The sequence below is a fragment of the Oncorhynchus gorbuscha genome, linkage group LG06 (assembly GCF_021184085.1).
Source record: "Oncorhynchus gorbuscha isolate QuinsamMale2020 ecotype Even-year linkage group LG06, OgorEven_v1.0, whole genome shotgun sequence".
Lineage (NCBI taxonomy): Eukaryota > Metazoa > Chordata > Actinopteri > Salmoniformes > Salmonidae > Oncorhynchus > Oncorhynchus gorbuscha.
In genome coordinates this window covers 79,004,916-79,027,519 of record NC_060178.1, presented here as the reverse complement: position 1 = coordinate 79,027,519, position 22,604 = coordinate 79,004,916, and the positions used below count along the sequence as shown (strand labels likewise).

The 22,604-nt window shown below is 43.4% G+C and overlaps 2 protein-coding genes across 5 annotated transcripts in view; both read right to left on the bottom strand.

Moving 5' to 3' along the window:
• The window catches only part of pyroxd2 (pyridine nucleotide-disulphide oxidoreductase domain 2), a 39,643-nt gene extending 35,234 nt beyond the window's left edge, over positions 1–4,409 (bottom strand). Inside the window, exon 1 of the mRNA XM_046354200.1 lies at positions 4,211–4,409. Coding sequence (XP_046210156.1) covers positions 4,211–4,328 — 118 coding nt within the window. The 5' untranslated portion in view covers positions 4,329–4,409. The remainder of the gene's footprint in view (positions 1–4,210) is intronic.
• A 5,413-nt stretch (positions 4,410–9,822) lies between these two features.
• On the bottom strand, positions 9,823–19,139 carry LOC124038380 (CREB3 regulatory factor-like). 4 transcript variants are annotated; one of them, XM_046354195.1, is made up of 10 exons: positions 18,998–19,139; positions 18,681–18,758; positions 17,782–17,804; positions 17,426–17,542; positions 13,983–14,204; positions 13,056–13,611; positions 12,569–12,758; positions 12,261–12,334; positions 11,813–11,938; positions 9,823–11,714 (listed from the first exon to the last, which is right to left on the bottom strand). In XM_046354195.1, exons 3-10 carry the CDS (start codon positions 17,788–17,790, stop codon positions 11,596–11,598), a joined length of 1,413 nt encoding a protein of 470 aa, XP_046210151.1. In that variant the 5' UTR covers positions 17,791–17,804; positions 18,681–18,758; positions 18,998–19,139; the 3' UTR covers positions 9,823–11,595. The 4 variants fall into 4 exon arrangements, with proteins under 4 accessions (XP_046210151.1, XP_046210154.1, XP_046210152.1 ...); XM_046354198.1 differs by having other exon boundaries at positions 17,426–17,538; XM_046354196.1 differs by having other exon boundaries at positions 18,681–19,135.
• Positions 19,140–22,604: the final 3,465 nt, after the last annotated feature.

Here is a 22,604-nt window from a genome sequence, read left to right as displayed (position 1 = left end):
GATGATTGTGGACTTCAGGAAACAGCAGAGGGAACACCCCCCTATCCACATCGATGGAACAGTAGTGGAGAGGGTAGCTAGTTTTAAGTTCCTCGGCATACACATCACAGACAAACTGAATTGGTCCACTCACACTGACAGCATCGTGAAGAAGGCGCAGCAGCGCCTATTCAACCTCAGGAGGCTGAAGAAATTCGGCTTGTCACCAAAAGCACTCACAAACTTTTACAGATGCACAATCGAGAGCATCCTGGCGGGCTGTATCACCGCCTGGTACGGCAACTGCTCCGCCCTCAACCGTAAGGCTCTCCAGAGGGTAGTGAGGACTGCACAACGCATCACCGGGGGCAAACTACCTGCCCTCCAGGACACCTACACCACCCGTTGTTACAGGAAGGCCATAAAGATCATCAAGGACATCAACCACCCGAACCACTGCCTGTTCACCCCGCTATCATCCAGAAGGCGAGGTCAGTACAGGTGCATCAAAGCTGGGACCGAGAGATTGAAAAACAGCTTCTATCTCAAGGCCATCAGACTGTTAAACAGCCACCACTAACATTGAGTGGCTGCTGCCAACACACTGTCATTGACACTGACCCAACTCCAGCCATTTTAATAATGGGAATTGATGGGAAATGATGTAAATATATCACTAGCCACTTTAAACAATGCTACCTTATATAATGTTACTTACCCTACATTATTCATCTCATATGCATATGTATATACTGTACTCTACATCATCGACTGCATCCTTATGTAACACATTTATCACTAGCCACTTTAACTATGCCACTTTGTTTACTTTGTCTACACACTCATCTCATATGTATATACTGTACTCGATACCATCTACTGTATGCTGCTCTGTACCATCACTCATTCATATATCCTTATGTACATGTTCCTTATCCCCTTACACTGTGTATAAGACAGTAGTTTTGGAATTGTTAGTTAGATTACTTGTTGGTTATCACTGCATTGTCGGAACTAGAAGCACAAGCATTTCGCTACACTCGCATTTAACATCTGCTAACCATGTGTATGTGACAAATAAAATTTGATTTGATTTTGATTTGAGATTATGCGGTGACATAGTGTCCCCATGAGCAACAGAACACTGGGCCAATCTCAGCGCAACTAGAGATGATTGCCAAAGCCTACGCTCTGTATATTCCGCTGGCTACCCCTCCACACAGAAATCACTGAGCTAGGCTGAAACACCTGCATTTTGGAGCTGCCTTAAGAAAAAGAAAAATTTTGTATGTGGCTTTATTCACTCAATAAAATACTTGTCTGCCCCACCGGCCCTGAATGACAGGTGGCTACTGATGCTCTGTCAAGTTGGTTGTTGACAATTTTCAGAAAACGATATAAGTCAAAACTTTGACTAGTCCACTAAGGAACATTCAATGCCGCCTTGGTAAGCAACTCCAGTGTATATTTGACCATATATTTTAGGTTATTGTCCTGCTGAAAGGTGTCATCCCTGATCTGTTTCATCATGTGTCGCCCATCTTCCCCATTATGCCCTGTGTATTTATACCTGTGTTTTCGGTCTGTTTGTGCCAGTTTGTCTTGTTTGTTCAAGCCTACCAGCGTTTTGTCTCAGCTCCTGCTTTTCCCCAGTCTCTCTTTTTCTCGCCCATCCTGTCTCTGAGCCCGCCAGACTGACCACTCTGCCTGCACCTGACCCTGACGTCCTGTACCTTTGCCCTACCTCTGGATTACCAAACTCTGCCTAACCTGACCCTGCCTGCCGTCCTGTACCATTACCATTTTTATGACTACCTCATCTCTGTACCCCACACATACAATTATCTGTACGGTCTCTCAGCAGAGCAGTGAATTTCAAACACAGATTCAACCACAAAGAACAGGGAGCAATGCCTCTCAAATGACACCTATTGCTAGATGGATACCAATGTAAAAAAGCAGACATTGAATATCCCTTTGAGCATTGTGAAGTTATTACATACACTTTGGATGGTGTATCAATACATCCAGTCACTACAATGATACAGGTTTCTTTCCTAACTCAGTTGCCGGAAAGGAAGGAAACACGGGTGACTTTAAAATAGTTACAGAGTTGAATGGCTCTGATAGGAAAAAACTGAGGATGGATCAACAACATTGTTGTTACTCCACAATACTAACCTAACTGAGAGTGAAAAGAAAGCCTGTAAAGTAGAAAATATTCCAAAACGTGCATCCAGTTAGCAGCAAGGCACTAAACTAACATTGCAACAAACAAAAAACTAATATTGGCAACGCAATTAACTTTTTGCCCCGAATACAAAGTGCTATGTTTGGGGCAAATCCAATAGAAAACATTACTGACTACCACTATCTATATTTTAAAGCATAGTGGTGGTTGCATCATGTTATGGGTATGCTTGTAATCATTAAGGACAGTTTTTCAGGATAAAAAAATAGAGCTAACCACAGGCAAAGTCCTAGAGGAAAACCTTGTATTGTCTGCTGTCCACCAGACACTGGGAGATTAATTTACCTTTCAGCAGGACTATAACTTAAAACACAAAGCTAAATCTACATTGGAGTTGCTTACCAAGAAGACAGTGAATGTTCCTGAGTAACCAAGTTAGTTTTGACTTAAATCTACTTGAAAATCTATGGCAAGACCTGAAAATGGTTGTTTAGAAATTATCAACAACCAATTTGACAGATCTTGAAGAATTTTGAAAAAGATCATGGGGAAATGTTGCACAATCCAGGTGTGGAAAACATTTAGAGACTTAACCAGAAAGACTTACAGCTGTAATCGCTGCAAAATGTGTTTCTACAAAGTATTGACTCAGTGTGAACACTTATGTAAATACGATATTTCTGTATTTAATTTTAAATAAGTTTGCAAAAATATGTTTTCACTTTGTCATTACAGGATGTGTAGATTTGTGTCAGAAAAATATATATATATTTAATCGATTTTGAATTCAGGCTGCAACACAACTAAATGTGGAATATGTCAAGGGGTATGAATACTTTATGAAGGTACCTGTGTGTGTGTGTGTGTGTGTGTGTGTGTGTGTGTGTGTGTGTGTGTGTGTGTGTGTGTGTGTGTGTGTGTGTGTGTGTGTGTGTGTGTGTGTGTGTGTGTGTGTGTGTGTGTGTGTGTGTGTGTGTGTGTGTGTGTGTGTAATTACTTTCACAGACTTTTGTTTAGGTAAGATGACCAAATAATACTTTTCTAGTTGACATATGAGAAAGTTTGAAAAAAAAGGTTGACTGAATTTTGGCAGTGAGACAAAAACAACAACATGGAGTTACACATGAAATAAACAAACATATAGTCAATAACAACAGCAAACGTATATATGCAGCCTGTTCTAATGAGGTAAGATAAAGGAGGTAAGGCAATAAATAGGCCATAGTGGTGAAATAATTACAATTAGTGGTCCTGTGTAGCTCAGTTGGTAGAGCATGGCGCTTGTAACGCCAGGGTAGTGGGTTCGATCCCCGGGACCACCCATACGTAGAATGTATGCACACATGACTGTAAGTCGCTTTGGATAAAAGCGTCTGCTAAATGGCATATATTATTATTATTATTAATTTATCAATTAAACACGGGCCTGATAGATATGCAGAAGATGAATGTGCAAGTAGAGATACTGGGGTGCAAAGGAGCAAAACAAATAAATAAATAACAGTATGGGGATGAGTTAGTTTGATGGGATATTTACAGATGGGCTATGTACAGGTGCAGTGATCTGTGAGCTGCTCTGACAGCTGGTGCTTAAAGTTAGTGAGGGAGATATGTGAATATTTTGGGTTATTGACGCAACTCAACTAGCTGGGTAAAAATAATCCAGTGTGTGTTCTGTCCAATATTTACCCAACGCTGGGTAACAAAATAACCAAAATTGGGTTGGTTTTAACAATACATTAAAATAACAATGTATAGATGGAGGCCAACGACTCCAAATTAGCCTATAACAGTGTTGTCACTGTAGCCTGCCTATCTTACATTTTCATAAAATAAAGTTTTGGGTACCGTTAAGAAAGCCGTTAAACAAAACGTACAAATGATCAGAAACATTGAACAAGTATAGCGCTCCTGCAACTTTGTGTCAATAAAATTGCACAAGCGGCGTGAAAAAAGTAACCGTCGCACTGGAATCGGAAAGCCCGCGTCATGCACTATGCAGCCCGGTGCAGCTTTTGGCAGTCTCCCTTGTCCCCCTACCTCCTCCGATGATCACCGCGTCGTAGTGGGACTTGACAGCTGAGTGACTGGCTCTTGTCACCATCCCTAGGGTTGTCACTGCCTGCCGAGTACGGCCTGTCCACACCGTCGCAGCCATGACAAACTTGGGTGTACTTTTCCTGGATTCCTCGTTTTTCTTCCTTGCTTCACGCAACTCTGTAGCCCGAACTGAACTCGTACAAGCTCCACCTCCTTGAGCATAGTTTCCCGTAGGTACAGATCCAGGATCAGTTTATTATTGCCCAATCCAGATCCCAACCGTTTATATAAAAGCTCATAAACTGAACAGCATGTAGGGGAAACTTCAATTAATTGAACTGACTGAACTGATTTTCTTATCATTCTACTAATGTTGATGTTCTATTACTATACTGTATTTAAACTGGATTGTATTTATACATTCCCCTACAATAGTGTGTGACCAATCCTTTATCCACTGTTACATCAATAAAATCTTATTGAGGGTGATCAGTGCCAGTTCGAAAATGCAATGCTTAAACGCTAATAGGAATGTAAAAATGATAAATGCATTTTTATTTTCATATCAGCATGAATGATTCATGCCACAATTACATTTCAAAGTTAAAAGGAAAATAAAAAAAGGTTAATTGGTGGTACAGAACACCAGGTTCGAATCCAGAAGTAGATTGGTGTGTTTGTGTAATAAAGACCAAACATTTTCTACTGTATATAGGCTATCATATTGATTTTATTATAAAGACAGTATGCCTACACTTTTACCTAGCAAATTAAAATATGTGTTGTGTAGAGTACAACCACAGATAGAACAAGGAGCATAAAAACCTTTGGTACAACATCAACTGTAGGTTGAACCCAGAACTAGCTTGGTATTTCTATGGTCTATTTTAAGGATTTGGCTGTCTAACCACACACTGACATGCACAGTTCTCTGAGTGAGGTTCTTTTCAGGTCTCCATTGAGTGATGAAGTCCCTTTCATCTACAGTTGAAGTCGGAAGTTTACATACATTTATGTTGGAATCATTAAAACTCGTTTTTCAACCACTCCACAAATTTCTTATTAACAAAATATAGTTTTGGCAAGTCGGTTAGGACATGACCTTTGTGTATGACACAAGTCATTTTCACAACAATTGTTTACAGACAGATTATTCCACTTATAACTCACTGTATCACAATTCCAGTGGGTCAGAAGTTTACATACACTCAGTTGACTGTGCCTGTAAACAGCTTGGAAAACTCCAGAAAATGATGTCATGGCTTTAGAAGCTTCTGATAGGCTAATTGACATAATCTGAGTCAATTGGAGGTGTACCTGTGGATGTATTTTAAGGCCTACCTTCAAACTCAGTGCCTCTTTGCTTGACATCATGGGAAAATCCAAAGAAATCAGCCAAGACCTCAGAAAAAATATTGTAGACCTCCACATGTCTGGTTCATCATTGGGAGCAATTTCCAAATGCCTGAAGGTACCACTTTCATCTGTACAAACAATAGTACACAAGTAAAAACACCATGGGACCACGCAGCCGTCATACCGCTCAGGAAGGAGACGCGTTCTGTCTCCTAGAGATGAACATACTTTGGTGCGAAAAGTGCAAATCAAATCCAGAACAGCAGCAAATGACCTTGTGAAGATGCTGGAGGAAACAGGTACAAAAGTATCTATATCCACAGTAAAACGTTTCCTATATCGACATAACCTGAAAGGCCGCTCAGCAAGGAAGACGCCACAGCTCCAAAACCGCCATACAAAAGCCAGACTACGGTTTGCAACTGCACATGGGGACAAAGATCATACTTTTTGGAGAAATGTCCTCTGGTCTGATGAAACAAAAATTTGGCCATCATTATGTTTGAGTTGTTTTTATGTTATGAGGAAAAGGGGGAGGCTTGCAAGCCGAAGAACACCATCCCAACCGTGAAGCATGGGGGTGGCAGCATCATGTTGTGGGTGTGCTTTGCTGCAGGAGGGACTGGTGCACTTGACAAAATAGATGGCATCATAAGAGTGGAAAATTATGTGGATATAATGAAGCAACATCTCAAGACATCAGTCAGGAAGTTAAAGCTTGGTCGCAAATTGTGACACTTCATTCAGGCCAAAGAGTTCAATCTTGGTTTCATCAGACCTGAGAATCTTGTTTCTCATGGTCTAAGAGTCTTTAGGTGCCTTTTGGCAAACTCCAAGTGGGCTGTCATGTGCCTTTTACTGAGGAGTGGCTTCCGTCTGGCCACTCTACCATAAAGTCCTGATTGGTGGAGTGCTGCAGAGATGGTTGTCCTTCTGGAAGGTTCTCCCATCTCCACAGAGGAACTGTAGAGCTCTGTTAGAGTGACAATAGGGTCCTTGGTCACCTCCCGCCCTTCTCCCCCGATTGCTCAGTTTGGCCGGGTGGCCAGTTCTAGGAAGAGTCTTGGTGGTTCTTCCATTGAAGCATGATGGAGGCCACTTTGTTATTGGGGGCCTTCACTGCTGCAGAAATGTTTTGGTACCCTTCCCCAGATCTGTGCCTCGATACAATCCTGTCTCGGAGCTCTGCGGACAATTCCTTCGACATCATGGCTTGGTTTTGCTCTGACATGCACTGTCAATTGTGGGACCTTATATAGACAGGTGTGTGCCTTTCCAAATCATGTCCAATCAATTGAATTTTCCACAGGTGGACTTCAGTCAAGTTGTAGAAACATCTCAAGGATGATCAATGGAAACAGGATGCACCTGGGCTCAATTTCGAGTCTCAAAAACGTCAAAAACCTGTTTTCACTTTGTCATTATGGGGTATTGTGTGTAGATTGCTGAGGACATTTTTGTATTTAATCAACTTTAGAATAAAGCAATAACGTAACAAAATGTGGAAAAAGTCAAGGGGTCTGAATACTTTCCGAAGGCAGTGTACCTTAATATGCTATTCTGTTTGATCACAGGTTTATTTAACTTCATTGAAGACCTTCATCTTCTCCTGAAGGAGCTACAGGGCAGTCTGGAGTTACTCCTGAAATGAAACAGAACGTCACTGAGGAGACAATCACTTCACTTTACAGGAGAGTATTGTTTGAACTCCTTTCTGCAAATCTTAGTGTCAGAAGCACCCATGTGCACTCACTGGCTTGCTATGCTATGCATTATGCAGAGACTCCTATTCATTTTAATAAAACCTTGCACTGGCCAAAAATGTTGCTTCCAGTGTAGCAGGTAAAATCCTGTTGCTTTTGCGACACAAAATAGCTATTATGCCAGGATCACAATAATTACATTTCCCATTTAAAAACAAGTAAAGGAAATGAATGTAGCAAAATCTAATTTTAAACCTATCAGACTCATTCAGACAACAAAAGTACTTCAAGGTGCGGTTTCCCAGACACTGATTAAGCCTAGTCCTGGACTAAGAAGCAAGCTCAATAGAGCTCGCCAGTTTTTAGTCCTAAAAAAACGGAAATGCGTTAGTATTTTCTACCTCTGGTTCATTTGGCTTTGCTATGGGGGAAGTTACTTGAGAAAAGCATGGAATTTTGGGATGTATGGCAAAAAATGCACAAAAAGTGACCTTAGCATATGAAGATTCTCATAGAATAAAATTTATAAGATCTTGTAAACCTGTGTTTACCACAGACCTTATTTTCGTCTTTCATCCAAAACACCTCCAACATTAATTTCACCATAGGCTTTGCCCAACGAGCCAAGGCGGAGTTAGCCTCTGTTATTGCCTACAAAAAGACACCATTACTATTCGTTCTCTATGGGGAATGTCCATTGAAAATGCTTTTTAGTCCAGGATTGGGATTATTCTGTGTCGGGAAACATCCCCCAAGTGTTTGTTTATAATGTATTGGTTGAAAACAGAGTGATATTCCCATTTATGTTTTTCTCAATGCCTATCTTACGCTCTGCCCCTGCGCAGCCTCATCTACAGACATACAGTCATGAGATGTATGTTTCTTTTACCCTCGACACACCCAACAGATGGGCTGTTTGTCCTCCAGACAGAAGAGCTTAAATTTCTCACTGCAGAGCACCTTGGACTGTGCTGAAGCTCTTGGACTCCTCTCCTGTAAGAAGGCCTCACACAGGTTATTCAGAGCCGTGTTGGGGAGAGGTAATTCCTATAATAAGGTAATTTTCCTGCGAACTGGAAATTCCAGATTCCTTATATTTCCAGCATTCCTGCAGACAGACTGTACAGATGCTGTGGCTACACGTAGGACAGGATCCTTAAATATGTCGCCGCAGACAGGACATGATAAATATTCCTCAAGGAGAGAACTGGAGCTCATTTCCTTACACAGCATCACTCCCTGCACTGCAATTTATTTGCCAACCTAACTGAAGTTACTAACCTAATTGAATTTGCTAATCTATCTGCTTTCCATCACCCCGTGTACCAGATAACATGTGGACGCATTAATGAAGTCTAGCAGAAGTCTCAAGACCATTACAATTCAACCTTGAACTGTCTCAAACTGCCGACACCCTAACTCTATGTACCCAACACCATAGTGCAGAGGTTAGGCCCTCTATGTACCAAACTCTGCTCCAAGGGGGTATCTGGACAGCTTCTTACATGGCTGCAGTTACCTCTACAACAGATCTAGCAGAGCTGTATTGTCTGGCCAAGCCTCAGAACTTTCTCCCATTAATGCCTCTGTACCACTAGGATAAATTCTCGGTCCACTTGTTTTCTCCATCTTCATTGATGACCTGGTCGATGTCTACGAGAACCCGTTGTACCTTTGTGTGGTTTTGCTGAGCATGCAAAATAATATCTCATTTACAGTTCACATGATACAGACCAGACTCCAGACATATTTCACATTGTTGTCCCTGTTGAATATGATCATAGCCCATTGTTTTTTCCAATTCAGTATAAATAGTATGAAATGTGTAAACATCATATAATGAACTCATAAAACACTTGGTATTTTAAGAATATAGATTTTTATTGACATACCATAGCAGCAGCTTCAACATAGTAAAATATACATTTACACAGACTGAACAAAACAATGTGTTCTATTTGTACAACACTATCTTTTTAGTTTGTTTCTTTTTCATGCACAGTCAGAGCTAATAAATGGTTCATAAAGGGGTTAACACACATAACAAAATGGCTTATTACATAAGAACTACTGCAAGCTCAGATGTATAGGCTAAAGCTTGAATAAGACTGGGATTAACTATCCTAGCAGATAACTGGACAATACACAGCTTTCTGAAACGACTGCCTCGGGTCTGTTAGGGCGTATGACTCCATACATGGTCATTTCCCAGACAAATCCATTCCTGATCAATATTCTCCCTTGATCACAATATACAGTACTTCTTTGAAAATCAACTTCAATAAATGTGCAAGATACTACATGTTTTGTTATGATCCTTTATATGGTTCCTGTGCTGTGATATGTTAACATATGTCCTTCTGTAGCTCAGTTGGTAGAGCATGGCGCTTGTAACGCCAGGGTAGTGGGTTCGATCCCCGGGACCACCCATACGTAGAATGTATGCACACATGACTGTAAGTCGCTTTGGATAAAAGCGTCTGCTAAATGGCATATATTATTTATTATTATTATATTATTATTATTATTACACGTCACTTCTTTTCATGTGTGTTTATGCATGTTAAGACATAATACTTTTGTGGGCAGTTATGAAATGTTCCATTATTATTTGGAATTATTGTTTGAGATTAATTGAGGATATGATCAAGCGTCCATTCAATTGAGGATTATTGCCATCTGTGGCAGGGCAGTTCATGACTACTGCAGTGTTAGTAAAGCTATAGCAGGAACTTGTACTTCTCACTGTGCTCCATCGTTCAAGTAAATAGACTACTGTGCTCCTACATTCAAGTACAATGACAGGACTATGAGTGCAGGAAAGCTCTAGGTCCATATCCATAAAGTATCTCAGCGTAGGAGTGTTGGTCTAGGATCAGGTCTCCCCTGTCCTAATCTTATTAAGATTACGCTTTATGAACATGGGCCCTGGGATTATAAAGACTACACATCAAATGGGTACACTATGCTTTTCCTCTCAGAAATCACAGCAGGAAAGATGTACTCACTTCCATTTTTGCAAAGATAGAATAGTAAACGTTCAGGTTTGTAGAGGTTATAAAATTAGTATTTTTTACCACAGATTAAGTTGTGTTTTCTATATTGTATTATATAGAAATATTAGTAGCACAAAGAGAGGCAAAGAGAGATGTGGTTCTGTGCGTGTTAGTATTTACTCTCAAAGAGCATTCAAAGGCACAGGCTACACAAAGTACCATAGACCTACGTAGATAGAGAGATCCAAATCTTTGAATCTAACAGTTACAGTACTGTGGGTTTAGGACAGGGATGGACAACTCTGGTACTCAGGGGTGCAGCAGCGTCCACTGGTTTTCTTATCTTCCTGTGGCACTTAATTGATAAATTAATATCGCTCATTGCTGAGAGAACACACTCCCGGGCCCATGTCAAAAAAAGTGTCTCAGAGTAGGAGAGCAGATTTAAGATCAGGTCCCCCATGTCCATGGAATCCTATCCATTATGATCTAAAAGGAAAAAGCTAGCCTTTAATCAACTCCTACTCTAAGACTCTTTGTGAACATGGGCCCAGGTTTCCCAGGTAGAAGTCAGTCACTGATTTGCAGGAAAAAACTAAAACCAGTAAACACATTGCCTTCCTGAAGACCGGAGTTGTGCATTCCTGGTTTAAGGTTATTATTATCATCCTTTCGACACAGGTTCATCTGTAGAGCAGTACAGTACATTATGATAGCAGTTTTAAAGAGGATCTGTAGAGATAGACAAAAATAGCATTTACCTTAAAGGATAGCAGAGACATAAAACGACCATGCAAGCAGCATCTTTGAGAACCATTGTGCAACATTCGCATGATGCCAAAGTCGTCCCTCGTCTGTCTGTTTATCCATGCCCTTTTGGTTTACAGTACAATTCTAAATGGACGTCAAGCTAAACAGCTTACTCATCGTGTCCACTGTTATAAGCACCATATTCACTGTCACTCCTCTCCCTGTTCTCCGAGAATACATAGTGTATAACTACAACTAGCTAGCAGCACACAGTGTCTTCCTTTAGGCACAATGGGGTATACTACAGTACATAATTCAATAAATAGACCGGAATCATGCACACTCCCTTATACACAAACACACACGCCATATGTTACCGTTCTGAGACACTCATCAACTATACTGTAGCAGCTAGAGACCAAGACACAGTGCAAGCCTAACAAGACAGTTCACCCAGATCCTATCTACCTAAGAGTTTGTGTGTGTGTGTCCGTCTATCTGTCCTACCTTCTCTCCATTTCAGAAAGTGCGAAGTGAAGGGAGAAGCGGACAGGATAGTGACTCTGGTGGGGAGAAGAGGTTAAAGGCTAGGGTCCGATGACCCTCCTTCTCCCTGAGTCTCTCTGGTGCCCTGTCCCCCGGCATGGTTCTTTAAGATCCTCTCCACAAACACTTTGCCTCGACCTGCTACACGTGGCCCTGCACACACACACACAGACATGGAAGCACATAAACATCCACACAATTAACATACACTAACAGGGTCCCATGAAAGTGCAAACAATCTACATATTCACCAGCTGATTCCTTCAGAATGTCCTCCAGTCGATCTCTCAGAGCGCCTCGCTCGGTCTCTTCCTCTCCACTCTCCACTCTCTGGCGGATCAGCTCCTTTATCTGCAGCACCGCCCCCAGCAGGCAATCTGAGGGAATTACACCATCAGAGACATGAAGGATTGACTGAAGGAGCTAAAATGGCAGCCTGGTCTTTAGGACCAGATGTAACACAGTAAATGTAAATACGGGACACTCAAATTAGTATGATATGTAACCATACCAAATGTAACATAAGACAGATGGTTACTTAAAGCGAATGTCTAGCAATCCAATGGTTAATTACGAACTTTTCAACTACTTGAAACATGGTCCTGGCTAGAAACACATTTTTACACCGTTGTTCACCACTAGACCCCATAACAACAGCTTTAGGTGGGTCACAGATTATGATAGGCATAAATTACTCACCATACTCCTGGTTCAGCCCCCACAGTTTGATTTTGTTGGCCTCATGCTGGGCTTTCTTTTTCAGCCGACACGCTCTTCAGAGAGAGAGAGAGTGAGAGGACAGTTTACCAACCTATCGGCAGGACTTATGCTCCACTACACTCACCCTCACTAGCACTTACTGTAGCTATACACACCCTGCTGTGCAAATCAAATGGACGTCTGAAAGTGCTGTGTGGAAAAGCCACCAGAAAATGAGGTCTCTATAGTTAGACAGGAAAGTCAGTGTGCGTGTGTGCGTGTGCGTGTGTCCCGGGGTGTATGTGTACCTGGAGGCCAGTTTGTTCCTCTCCTTTCGTGTTGGTGCCCTGGCAGTAACAGGCAGGTCACTGACAGGAGTCATGCCTTCCAGAGCAGAGCTGAGTGTGTGGAGCTGCTCCCCCAGGCTCTGTAGCTTCACAGGGCTAGGGGTCAGGTCACTGGCGTCTGTACGACGGGCTTTCCTCTGGCCTTGCTTACCTAGGGAACACACAGGGTTTTTGTCTGTAAGTCACTCTGGATAAGAGCATCTGCTAAATTACTAAATGTAATTGTATGCTTCACCAACCACTCAATACGCAACTGACAGTACATTTTACATCTGAATTTCCTAGTGTGTATATGTGACCCACCGAATGAGTGTTGATAAATTAACACTGCCAGAGTGTTGGGTCTCCAACACTGTGGTTGTTGAAATGGACATATATGTTCTCAATTTAATGTAAAATGTTTTACATCTTTCATTCCATTGTACATTTGTGGGCCTTGGGGTCTCACCATTGGTGGAGGTCCCCCCTATCAGACACATGGTGCTGGGTAGGGTGCTAGGGCCCCAGATAATGTCCCCTCCATCTTTCTCTTCATCCTTTCCCTCATCTCTCCCTTTGGCTCTCCTGCTATCTCTTTCTCCATCTCTCCCCAGGTCTGCCTCACTGTAGAGGCTACATTCCCAGTAACACCAGCGTTTTTTTGGTCTCACATGGGACTGAAGCTCCTCCTTTTCCTTCACTTCCTCCATGGCTTCTCTCCCCTCCTCATCTTCTTCCTCTTTCTCCTCTTCTCCAATATCACAGTCTGTTCCTTGACTAGACTCAGTGTCTAGCTCACTCTGTAGAGAGTAGTTATGTTCTTCACTGTGGACCTCCAGATCCACAGGAAGTGACACCCTCTCCTCCTGAACCACCTGATGCAGCTCTTTCCTATCTTCACTCTCCTGCCCTCTAGCCTCTTGGCTCCAGGGCCCTGGATCTCTCCCAGTCAGGGGGTGGTGTCCAGCCTTCCTCAGCTGCCTGCCCCCTAGTCTCGGGGATAACCATGGTTCTTCTCTGCTTCCCTGTGGAGAGCAAAACAGAGTAGGTAGAGGTTAAGGGCTCAGACACAATAGCGTTTGCTGGCCGAGAGTACTTAGTATCTCTGAACGTAATTTTCAAACCGAGAGCGCACCGATTTTACATGTAGAATCACGTGAAAAATGTTGGCACTCAGACATTTACACCAGGTGGTCCCTAAAACACAGCACGCTTAACATTCGGCAGACAAACACTAGAGCCACAATCGGTGCGATGTGTGCGAGCGTTAAACCAGGGCGACTTAGATTTACATTCCCCAAATGCAGAGTTCCTAAGGAGTGACTTCCAGCGATCTAATGGATAAGGTCAGTGATGATGTTAATCTGGGTAATCTACGGTTATAAGTAACCCCTACCTCAGGTGAGACGGAAGAGCGTTCGCAGCTCGGTGGAGTCCTCTCTGGGCTGCCTTTGGTATAGCGTGTAATGTCATCCAGGGCCGAGACGTCCCAGCGACGCTCGGAGGTGTGTGTGTCATCAGTGGTAGAGTCTTCTAAGAGATCACTGAGTAACTCACATCCACGCTGCTGGCCTCGACACAGGGACAGGGCTGGGGGCCCCAACATCACCACCACACACTACAGCACAGAGACAAAACATACACTACATGACCAAAAGTATGCGGACACCTGCTTGTCGAACATCTCATTCCAAAATCACGGGCGTTAACATGGAGTTGGTCCCCCTTTTCCTGCTATAACAACCTCCACCCTTCTGGGAAGGATTTCCACTAGATGTTAGAACATTGCTGCGGGGAATTGCTTCCATTCAGCCACACGAGCATTAGTGAAGTCAGGCACTGATGTTGGGCGATTAGCCCTGGCTCCAGGTCGGCGTTCCAATTCATCCCAAAGGTGTTCGATGGGGTTGAGTTCAGGGCTCTGTGCAGGCCAGTCAAGTTCTTCCACACCAATCTCGACAAACCATTTCTGTATGGACCTCGCTTTGTGCACAGGCATTGTCAGGCTGAAACAGGAGAGGGCCTTCCCCAAAATGGTGCCATAAAGTTGGAAACACAAAATTGTCTATAATGTCATTGTATGCTGTAACATTAACATTTCCTTTTACTGGAACTAAGGGGCCTAGTCCGAACTAGAGGTCGACCGATTATGATTTTTCAACGCTGATACCGATTATTGGAGGACCCCCCCCCAAAAAAATGCTGATTATTGGAGGACCAAAAATGCCGATACAGATTAATCGGCAGATTTAAATTTTAAAAAAATATTTGTAATAATGACAATTACAACAATAATGAATTAACACTTATTTTAACTTAATATAATACATCAATAAAATCAATTTAGCCTCAAGTAGATAATGAAACATGTTCAATTTGGTTTAAATCATGCAAAAACAAGGTGTTGGAGAAGAAAGTAAAAGTGCAATATGTGCTATGTAAGCAAACGTTTCAGTTCCTTGCTCAGATCATGAGAACATATGAAAGCTGGTGGTTCCTTTTAACATGAGTCTTCAATATTCCCAGGTCAGAAGTTTTAGGTTGTAGATATTATAGGAATTATAGGACTATTTCCCTCTATACCATTTGTATTTCATTAACCTTTGACTATTGGATGTTCTTATAGGCACTTTAGTATTGCCAGTGGAACAGTATAGCTTCCGTCCCTCTCCTCGCTCCTCCCTGGGATCGAACAAGCAACACAACGACAACAGCCACCACATCGAAGCAGCGTTACCCATGCAGAGCAAGGGGAACAACCACCCCAAGGCTCAGAGCGAGTGAAGTTTGAAACGCTATTAGCGCACGCTAACTAGCCAGCCATTTCACTTCGGTTACACCAGCCTCATCTCGGGAGATGATAGGTTTGAAGTCATAAACAGCGCAATGCTTGACGCACAACGAAGAGCTTCTGGCAAAACGCACGAAAGTGCTGTTTGAATGAATGTTTACGCGCCTGCTTCTGCCTACCACCGCTCAGCCAGATACTTTGATACTTGTATGCTCAGTCAGATTATATGCAACACAGGACACGCTAGATAATATCATCAACCACATGTAGTTAACTAGTGATTATGATTGATTGATTGTTTTTATAAGATAAGTTTAATGCTAGCTAGCAACTTACGTTTGCTTACTGCATTTGTGTAACAGGCAGTCTCCTTGTGGAGTGCAATGAGAGAGAGGCAGGTCGTTATTGCGTTGGACTAGTTTACTGTAAGGTTGCAAGATTGGTTCCCCGAGCTGGCAAGGTGAAAATCTGTCTTTCTGCCCCTGAACGAGGCAGTTAACCCCCCATTCCTAGGCCATCATTGAAAATAAGTTATATAAGTTATAAGTTAAGCCTAGTTAAATAAACATTTTTTTTAATATATTTTACAAATATTTTAAAATCGGCGTCCAAAAATACCGATTTCCGATTGTTATGAAAACTTGAAATCGGCCCTAATTAATCAGGCATTCTGATTAATCGGTCGACCTCTAGTCCGAACCATGAAAAACCGCCCCAGACCATTATTTAATCAGTCCAGAGAACTGAGCTTTACGCCACTACAGTCGACACTTGGCATTGCACATGGTGATCTAAGGCTTGTGTGCGGCTGCTCGGCCAAATACAAATCAATTTCATAAAGCTTCTGACAAACAGTTACTGTGCGGGTGTTGCTGCCAAAGGCAGTTTGGAACTCGTTGTGAGTGTTCCAACCGAGGAAAGATGCTTTTTACACGCTGGGCGCCTTTATTCGTCACGTGCCAGTCAAGATGCTCTCAATGGTGCAGCTGTAGAACTTTGAGGATCTGAGGGCCCATGACAAATCTCTCCAACCTTCTGAGGGGGAAGAGGTGTTGGCATACCCTCTTCAAGACTGTGTTGGTGTGTTTGGACCATGATAGGTCCTTAGTGATGTGGACACAGAGGAACTTGAAGCTCTTGACCGTCTCCACTACAGCGATGTGAATGGGGGCGTTCTCAGCCCTCCGTTTCCTGTAGTCCACGATCAGCTTCTTTGTCTTGCTGACCTTGAGAAAAAGGATGTTATGCTGGCACCACGCTAACAGGTCTCTGACCTACTCCCTAAAGGCTGTTTCATCGTCACCAGTGATCAGGCCTACCACTGTCGTATCGTCAGCAAACTTGATGATGGTGTTGGAGTCGTGTGCGGTCACACAGTCGTGGGTGAACAGGGAGTACAGGATGGGGCTAAGCACGCACCCCTGAGAGGCCCCCTTGTTGAGGGTAAGCTTGGCGGATGTGTTGTTGCCTACCCTCACCACCTGGGGACGGCCCTTCAGAAAGTGAAATAACCAACTGCAGAGGCAGTTGTTTAATCCCATGGTTCTTAGTTTAGTGATGAGCTTGGAGGGCACTATGTTGTTGAACACTGAGCTGTAGTCAATGAACAGTATTCTCACATAGCTATTCCTTTCATCTAGGTGGGAAAGGGCAGTGTGGGGTGCAATAGACATTGCATCATCTGTGGATTTGTTGGGGCGTTATGTGAATTGGAGTGGGTCCAGGGTGTCTGGGTCGATGGTGTTGATGTGAGCCATGACCAGCCTTTCAAAGCATTTCATGGCTACAGATGTGAGTTCTACGGGCGACAGTCATTTAGACAGGTTACCTTGGCATTCTTGGGCACAGACTATGGTGGTCTGCTTGAAACGTGGGTATTACAGACTTGGTCAGGAAGATGTTAAAAATGTAATTGAAGACACTTGCAATTGTTTATAATTATCTGGTATTCACTTCCAAAGGTTGCTGTAATTTTGGGACTGATTCAGATGTGGGTCACACGACAAGAGGACTCGTGGCCAGAATAAAATGTTTTCCCCTGCACCTACCTGATCTGACTCTATGCTGCCCCCTGTAGGAGAGACAGTGAATGGCTCTGAAGTCGCAGATAACCCATGGGTCCCATACGCCTCACCAAAGAAAGGCTCCATCCCACTGCTACCTGGCTGGAGAGCAAGTGGGGGAAAGACAAAGAGAGAAGTGCAGGAGGCCAGAGAGAGAAAGATAAAGAGAGAGGGAAAGACAGATGACTATCAGTTCTCATATTGTACAATAGCCCCCATTACATCAGTAACCTAGCAACTCGACAAGGAGTATCCATAGAAATACATTCTATTTCTATGGGAGTATCTTTATATTATGAATTATAATGTATAATACAACAAAGTATAACAAGGCTGTGTACCTGAGGCATGGTGGTGCTTGGACCTGGTCAGAAGCAGAAGGAAGGGTTAGCAGTTTATAACGGTTAGCTTCCTCATCATCAGTACACAAACCGCATGAGGTCAGAGTTCACATCATCTCATAATAGACTGACAGAGAGTTAGCCTTAACATTAACAAATGTTATAGAGCAGCTGAATTATCACTGCAGTAAGACATATTCCTTAGCAAGACCATATAGCGTCCATAAAATGTATTTATAGCTGGTAGAGAAAAGAAGGGATGATCTGCTACATACAGTTTGGGAGTCATTCAATCAAGAACCACTACTTATTATAATGTGTGTACTATGATTGTTCACATACTTTCTGAACAACTATCAGGACTGTTAAAACAACTATTAGGAAAAAAATAGGGTTGCTGTTTCCATTGTATGAGCACAGAGCAAGCGAGCGAGCAGATGAAAGACTCTAATATCCACAGCCAACCTCCTGTGCCCCAGATCCCTAAAATAGTAATAATCAGTCATTTCACTGTGTCTCTCTCACACACACACACACACACACACACACACACACACGCACACGCACGCACGCACGCACGCACGCACACGATAAATAAATCTATCTAAGGAATTGTTCAGTGCATTCTAGAATGTTCCGTTCAACTCTAAAGTGGTGAAAAAAAGATCAAGAAAGAGAGGGGTGCCTAGTTATTTCCAAGAAATAAGACAATAGCAACCTCTGTACTTGACAGCTGTCGGATGAATATTTTCACAATAAACTGACTGTTATTCTCATACATAGACCCAAATCTAGCTGTATGTCCTTCAAAACCAAATTTGGCAAAAAATATCACCCTGACACTGTCCCTGAAACTCAAGATACGAAAATGCATTATTTTAACCGAACAGCTGTCTTACCTCCTGCATGGACGGTGTGTCACATTTTCCTATGTTGAAGCGCGCACCCGTCATCTGTTAACGCGCAGTCCCGCGATTCTGACAGAAAATAGGTTAAACGTTTGACCACTAAATATGATGCAACATATTAACGCTATTCCATTTTTATGAGTCCTACAGATCTATAACATGGGATGCCACTGTTTAGAACACAGGAAGAGTACATCAGTCGCATTGAGTGGCATAAGAGCCGCAACAAATTAAAACCACCCTAACTAGGCTACAGGGACATTGCACGATCCATGTCTACCTTTGCTGTAGTAGGCTAGGCTACTTACAGTCAACTGTTCCATCAGTCAAAAGTACAAAGTTACATATATCTCTGTAGACCGATTTACTTCTCCACAAGTCCGCAGAAATTAATCGAATTGAAATAAATTAAATGTGGTCCTCTAGACGGCTATCGTCGCTAAATATCATTTGGTCATTGTTATGAACAGCTGGCTTTGGAATGGTCTAGCCATAGGGAAACAAGGAAACATTTTTCGTTATTTCTAATGAATACACACGTATGTTGTTAACATGTATTGTATTAATGTTATCAAAATAACATAGTCATGTTCAAGATTTCATTATGCTAGTCTATATTTCCTCTAAACGCGGTAATGTGTAACTTTTTGATAAATAATTCCCCTCACATCCCAAATGGTTCCATCCAGGATCAGCTGTGAAGGTAGAGTGTAGGATTTGTTCTCAGGAACGAAGAGTAAGTAAGGAAGGAAATGAAACGAGAACACCAGTCATATAATTTGTGGAAGCAGATATGTCTGAAATGTAAGGGAAAATTTGAAATATATATTGTGTGTTTTTACGTGTGTGTGTGTGTGTGTGTGTGTGTGTGTGTGTGTGTGTGTGTGTGTGTGTGTGTGTGTGTGTGTGTGTGTGTGTGTGTGTGTGTGTGTGTGTGTGTGTGTGTGTGTGTGTGTGTGTGTGTGTGTGTGTGTGTGTGTGTGTGTGTGTGTGACAATAGTGGTAGGTGGATCAGTGGTAGGTGGATCGTTTGTCCAGATCTGCAATAGGCTAACTAATAATCATACCTCACATACCATTATTCAAACTGCATCAATTGTCTATATGAAGCCACAAAAACAATATATGAAGCCATAAGAACAAATAGGAATAGCTGATAGGCCAGGTGCATCATCGCGCATGAAAGAACAGTGAAGACATGCAGCTTAAAAAGCTCCCTATTGATCTTGTTTAGGAACAATACAATTATTCTACCTAGACTAGTTTACAACACCACAATGCAATGAATAATTGCATTATTGTTTTCAAGTGAGTACAAAATTGGCGAGTACAAATAGAGTACAAAATGGCACAAAAGCCATGTGATTTGAATGTTTAATTCAAAATGTATTGCCTTTTATATGTGGCATAAACACAACCAGTGACAGACAATGCTTTAGTTTGATTAGGCTACTTCAAAAGTCTCCGGTAAGCATGCACACGATCGTCCAAAATATAATTTCAATTACCATCCAACCTTTTTATGTGAGTGAAGTACATGTTGGATAAAAAAAATGTAATGACATCATGAAAAGCATGCAGTTTATTACACATGAAATAAGTTATGGTTAACTTCACAGGATGGTGATAGTACACAGTGATAAGATTGATGCTCCTTTCAATAAATATTGAGTCTTATTCTGGTGACATGATGATCGATGCTTGGCTGCCGTTTGACAAATAAAAATAATGTCACACTGTTGTACATGATAATCTCATCATCTCGGCTATACTCAAGGGCATAACTTTCTCATATTGGGTGGGTCTGGGTCAGTGGGTTTCAGGGTCAGCACCTGTCTAGGGGGGTCCAGGGGCATGACTTTTTTTAAAGAAATAACTGTGAAAATGTTGTTTCTGGTGAATTTTTAAGGGAAATTACATCCCAAACTTTCCTGATAATTGGTCAGTATATCTCAACCGCAACTGAAATATCAATAATTTCTGTATTACTGTAAACTGTTGGTCTAACTATATCAGTTCAGAAAGTAACTGTTATGGTTTTCCTCCGGTGAAGAAGAGGCGGACCAAAATGTAGCGTGGTTATTTCGATACATGTTTAATAAAAGATAAACACGAACAATACAAAACAATAAACGTAACGTGAAAACCTAAACAGCCTTATCTGGTGCAAACAAACACTGAAACAGAAACAATCACCCACAAAACACTCAAAGAATATGGCTGCCTCTGCCACCTGCCTCTGATTGAGAACCACTCCAGGCAACCATAGACTTTTCTAGACAACCCCACTATACCACAATCCCAATACCTACAAAAACCCAAGACAAAACACACCATATAATAAACCCATGTCACACCCTGGCCTAAACAAAATAATAAAGAAAACACAAAATATTAAGACCAGGGCATGACAGAACCTAACCAAGGGCCCCACTGGACTGAGGGGCAGCTCCAGACTGAGGGACAGCTCGGGACTGAGGGGTAGCTCGGGACTGAGGGGTAGCTCGGGACTGAGAGGAAGCTCGGGACTGAGAGGAAGCTCGGGACTGAGAGGAAGCTCAGGCAGGTTGATGGCTCTGGCAGATCCTGGCTGGCTGGTGGTTCCGGCAGATCCTGGCTGACTGGTGGTTCCGGCAGATCCTGGCTGACTGGTGGTTCCGGCAGATCCTGGCTGACTGGCGGCTCTGGCAGATCCTGATTGACTGGCAGCTCTGGCTGATCCATGCTGACTGGCGGCTCTGGCTGCTCCATGCTGACTGGCGGCTCTGGCTGCTCCATGCTGACTGGCAGCTCTGGCTACTCCATGCTAACTGGCGGTTCTGGCGGCTCCATGCTGACTGGCGGCTCTGGTGGCTCCATGCTGACTGGCGGCTCTGGCTGCTCCATGCAGACTGACGGCTCTGGCTGCTCCATGCAGACTGACAGCTCTGGCGGCTCCATGCAGACTGACAGCTCTGGCAGCGCTGAATAGGCGGGAGACTACGGCAGTGCTGTAGAGGAGTAAGGCTCTGACAGTGCTGGACAGGCGGGAGACTCCGGCAGCGCTGGAGAGGAGGAAGGCTCCGACAGCGCTGGACAGGCGGGAGACTCTGTCAGCACTGGAGAGGAGGAAGGCTCTGACAGCGCTGGACAGGCGAAGCGCACTGTAGGCCTGATGCGTGCTGCTGGCACTGGTTGTACTGGGCCGAGGACACGCACAAGGAAGCCTGGTGCGGGGAGCTGCCACCGGTGGGCAGGTGTGTGGAGGTGGCACTGGATGGACCGGACCGTGAAGGCGTACTGGAGATCTTGAGAGCAAGGCTGGCACCAACCGCCCTGGCTGGATCTTCACCCTAGCCCGGCAGATGTGAGGAGCTGAGATGTAGCGTACCGGGCTAAGCACGCGTACTGGGGACACCGTGCGTTCCACCGCATAACATGGTGCCTGACCAGCGCTGAGCTGGCACAGGACGTGCAAGGCTAGGGAGGTGCACAGGAGGCCTGATGCGTGAGGCTGGCATCATCTTCACCAGCCGACTAGCACGCACCTCAGGACGAGTATGGAGAGCTGACCCAGGTGTCATCAAATCCCGACACGCTCTGTCGGGCGAAATCCGTGCCTCATGCACCAACACAGCAACTCCCTCATAACTCTCTCCTCCAATTTCCCCATTAACTCCTTCACAGTCTCTGCTTCACTCACCTCCAACACCGGCTCTGGTTCTGGTTTCCTCATTGGCTCCTTACGATAAACAGGGGGAGTTGGCTCAGGTCTGACTCATGACTCTGCCACACTCTCCCTGTGCTCCCCCCCAAAACATTTTGGGGCTGACTCTCAGGCTTCCATCTGCGCCGCCGTGTTCGTCTCTCCAACTCCATTCTCCTATAACCCTCTTCGCACTGCGCACCCCCCTACCTCCCTCCCCGATGGGACAG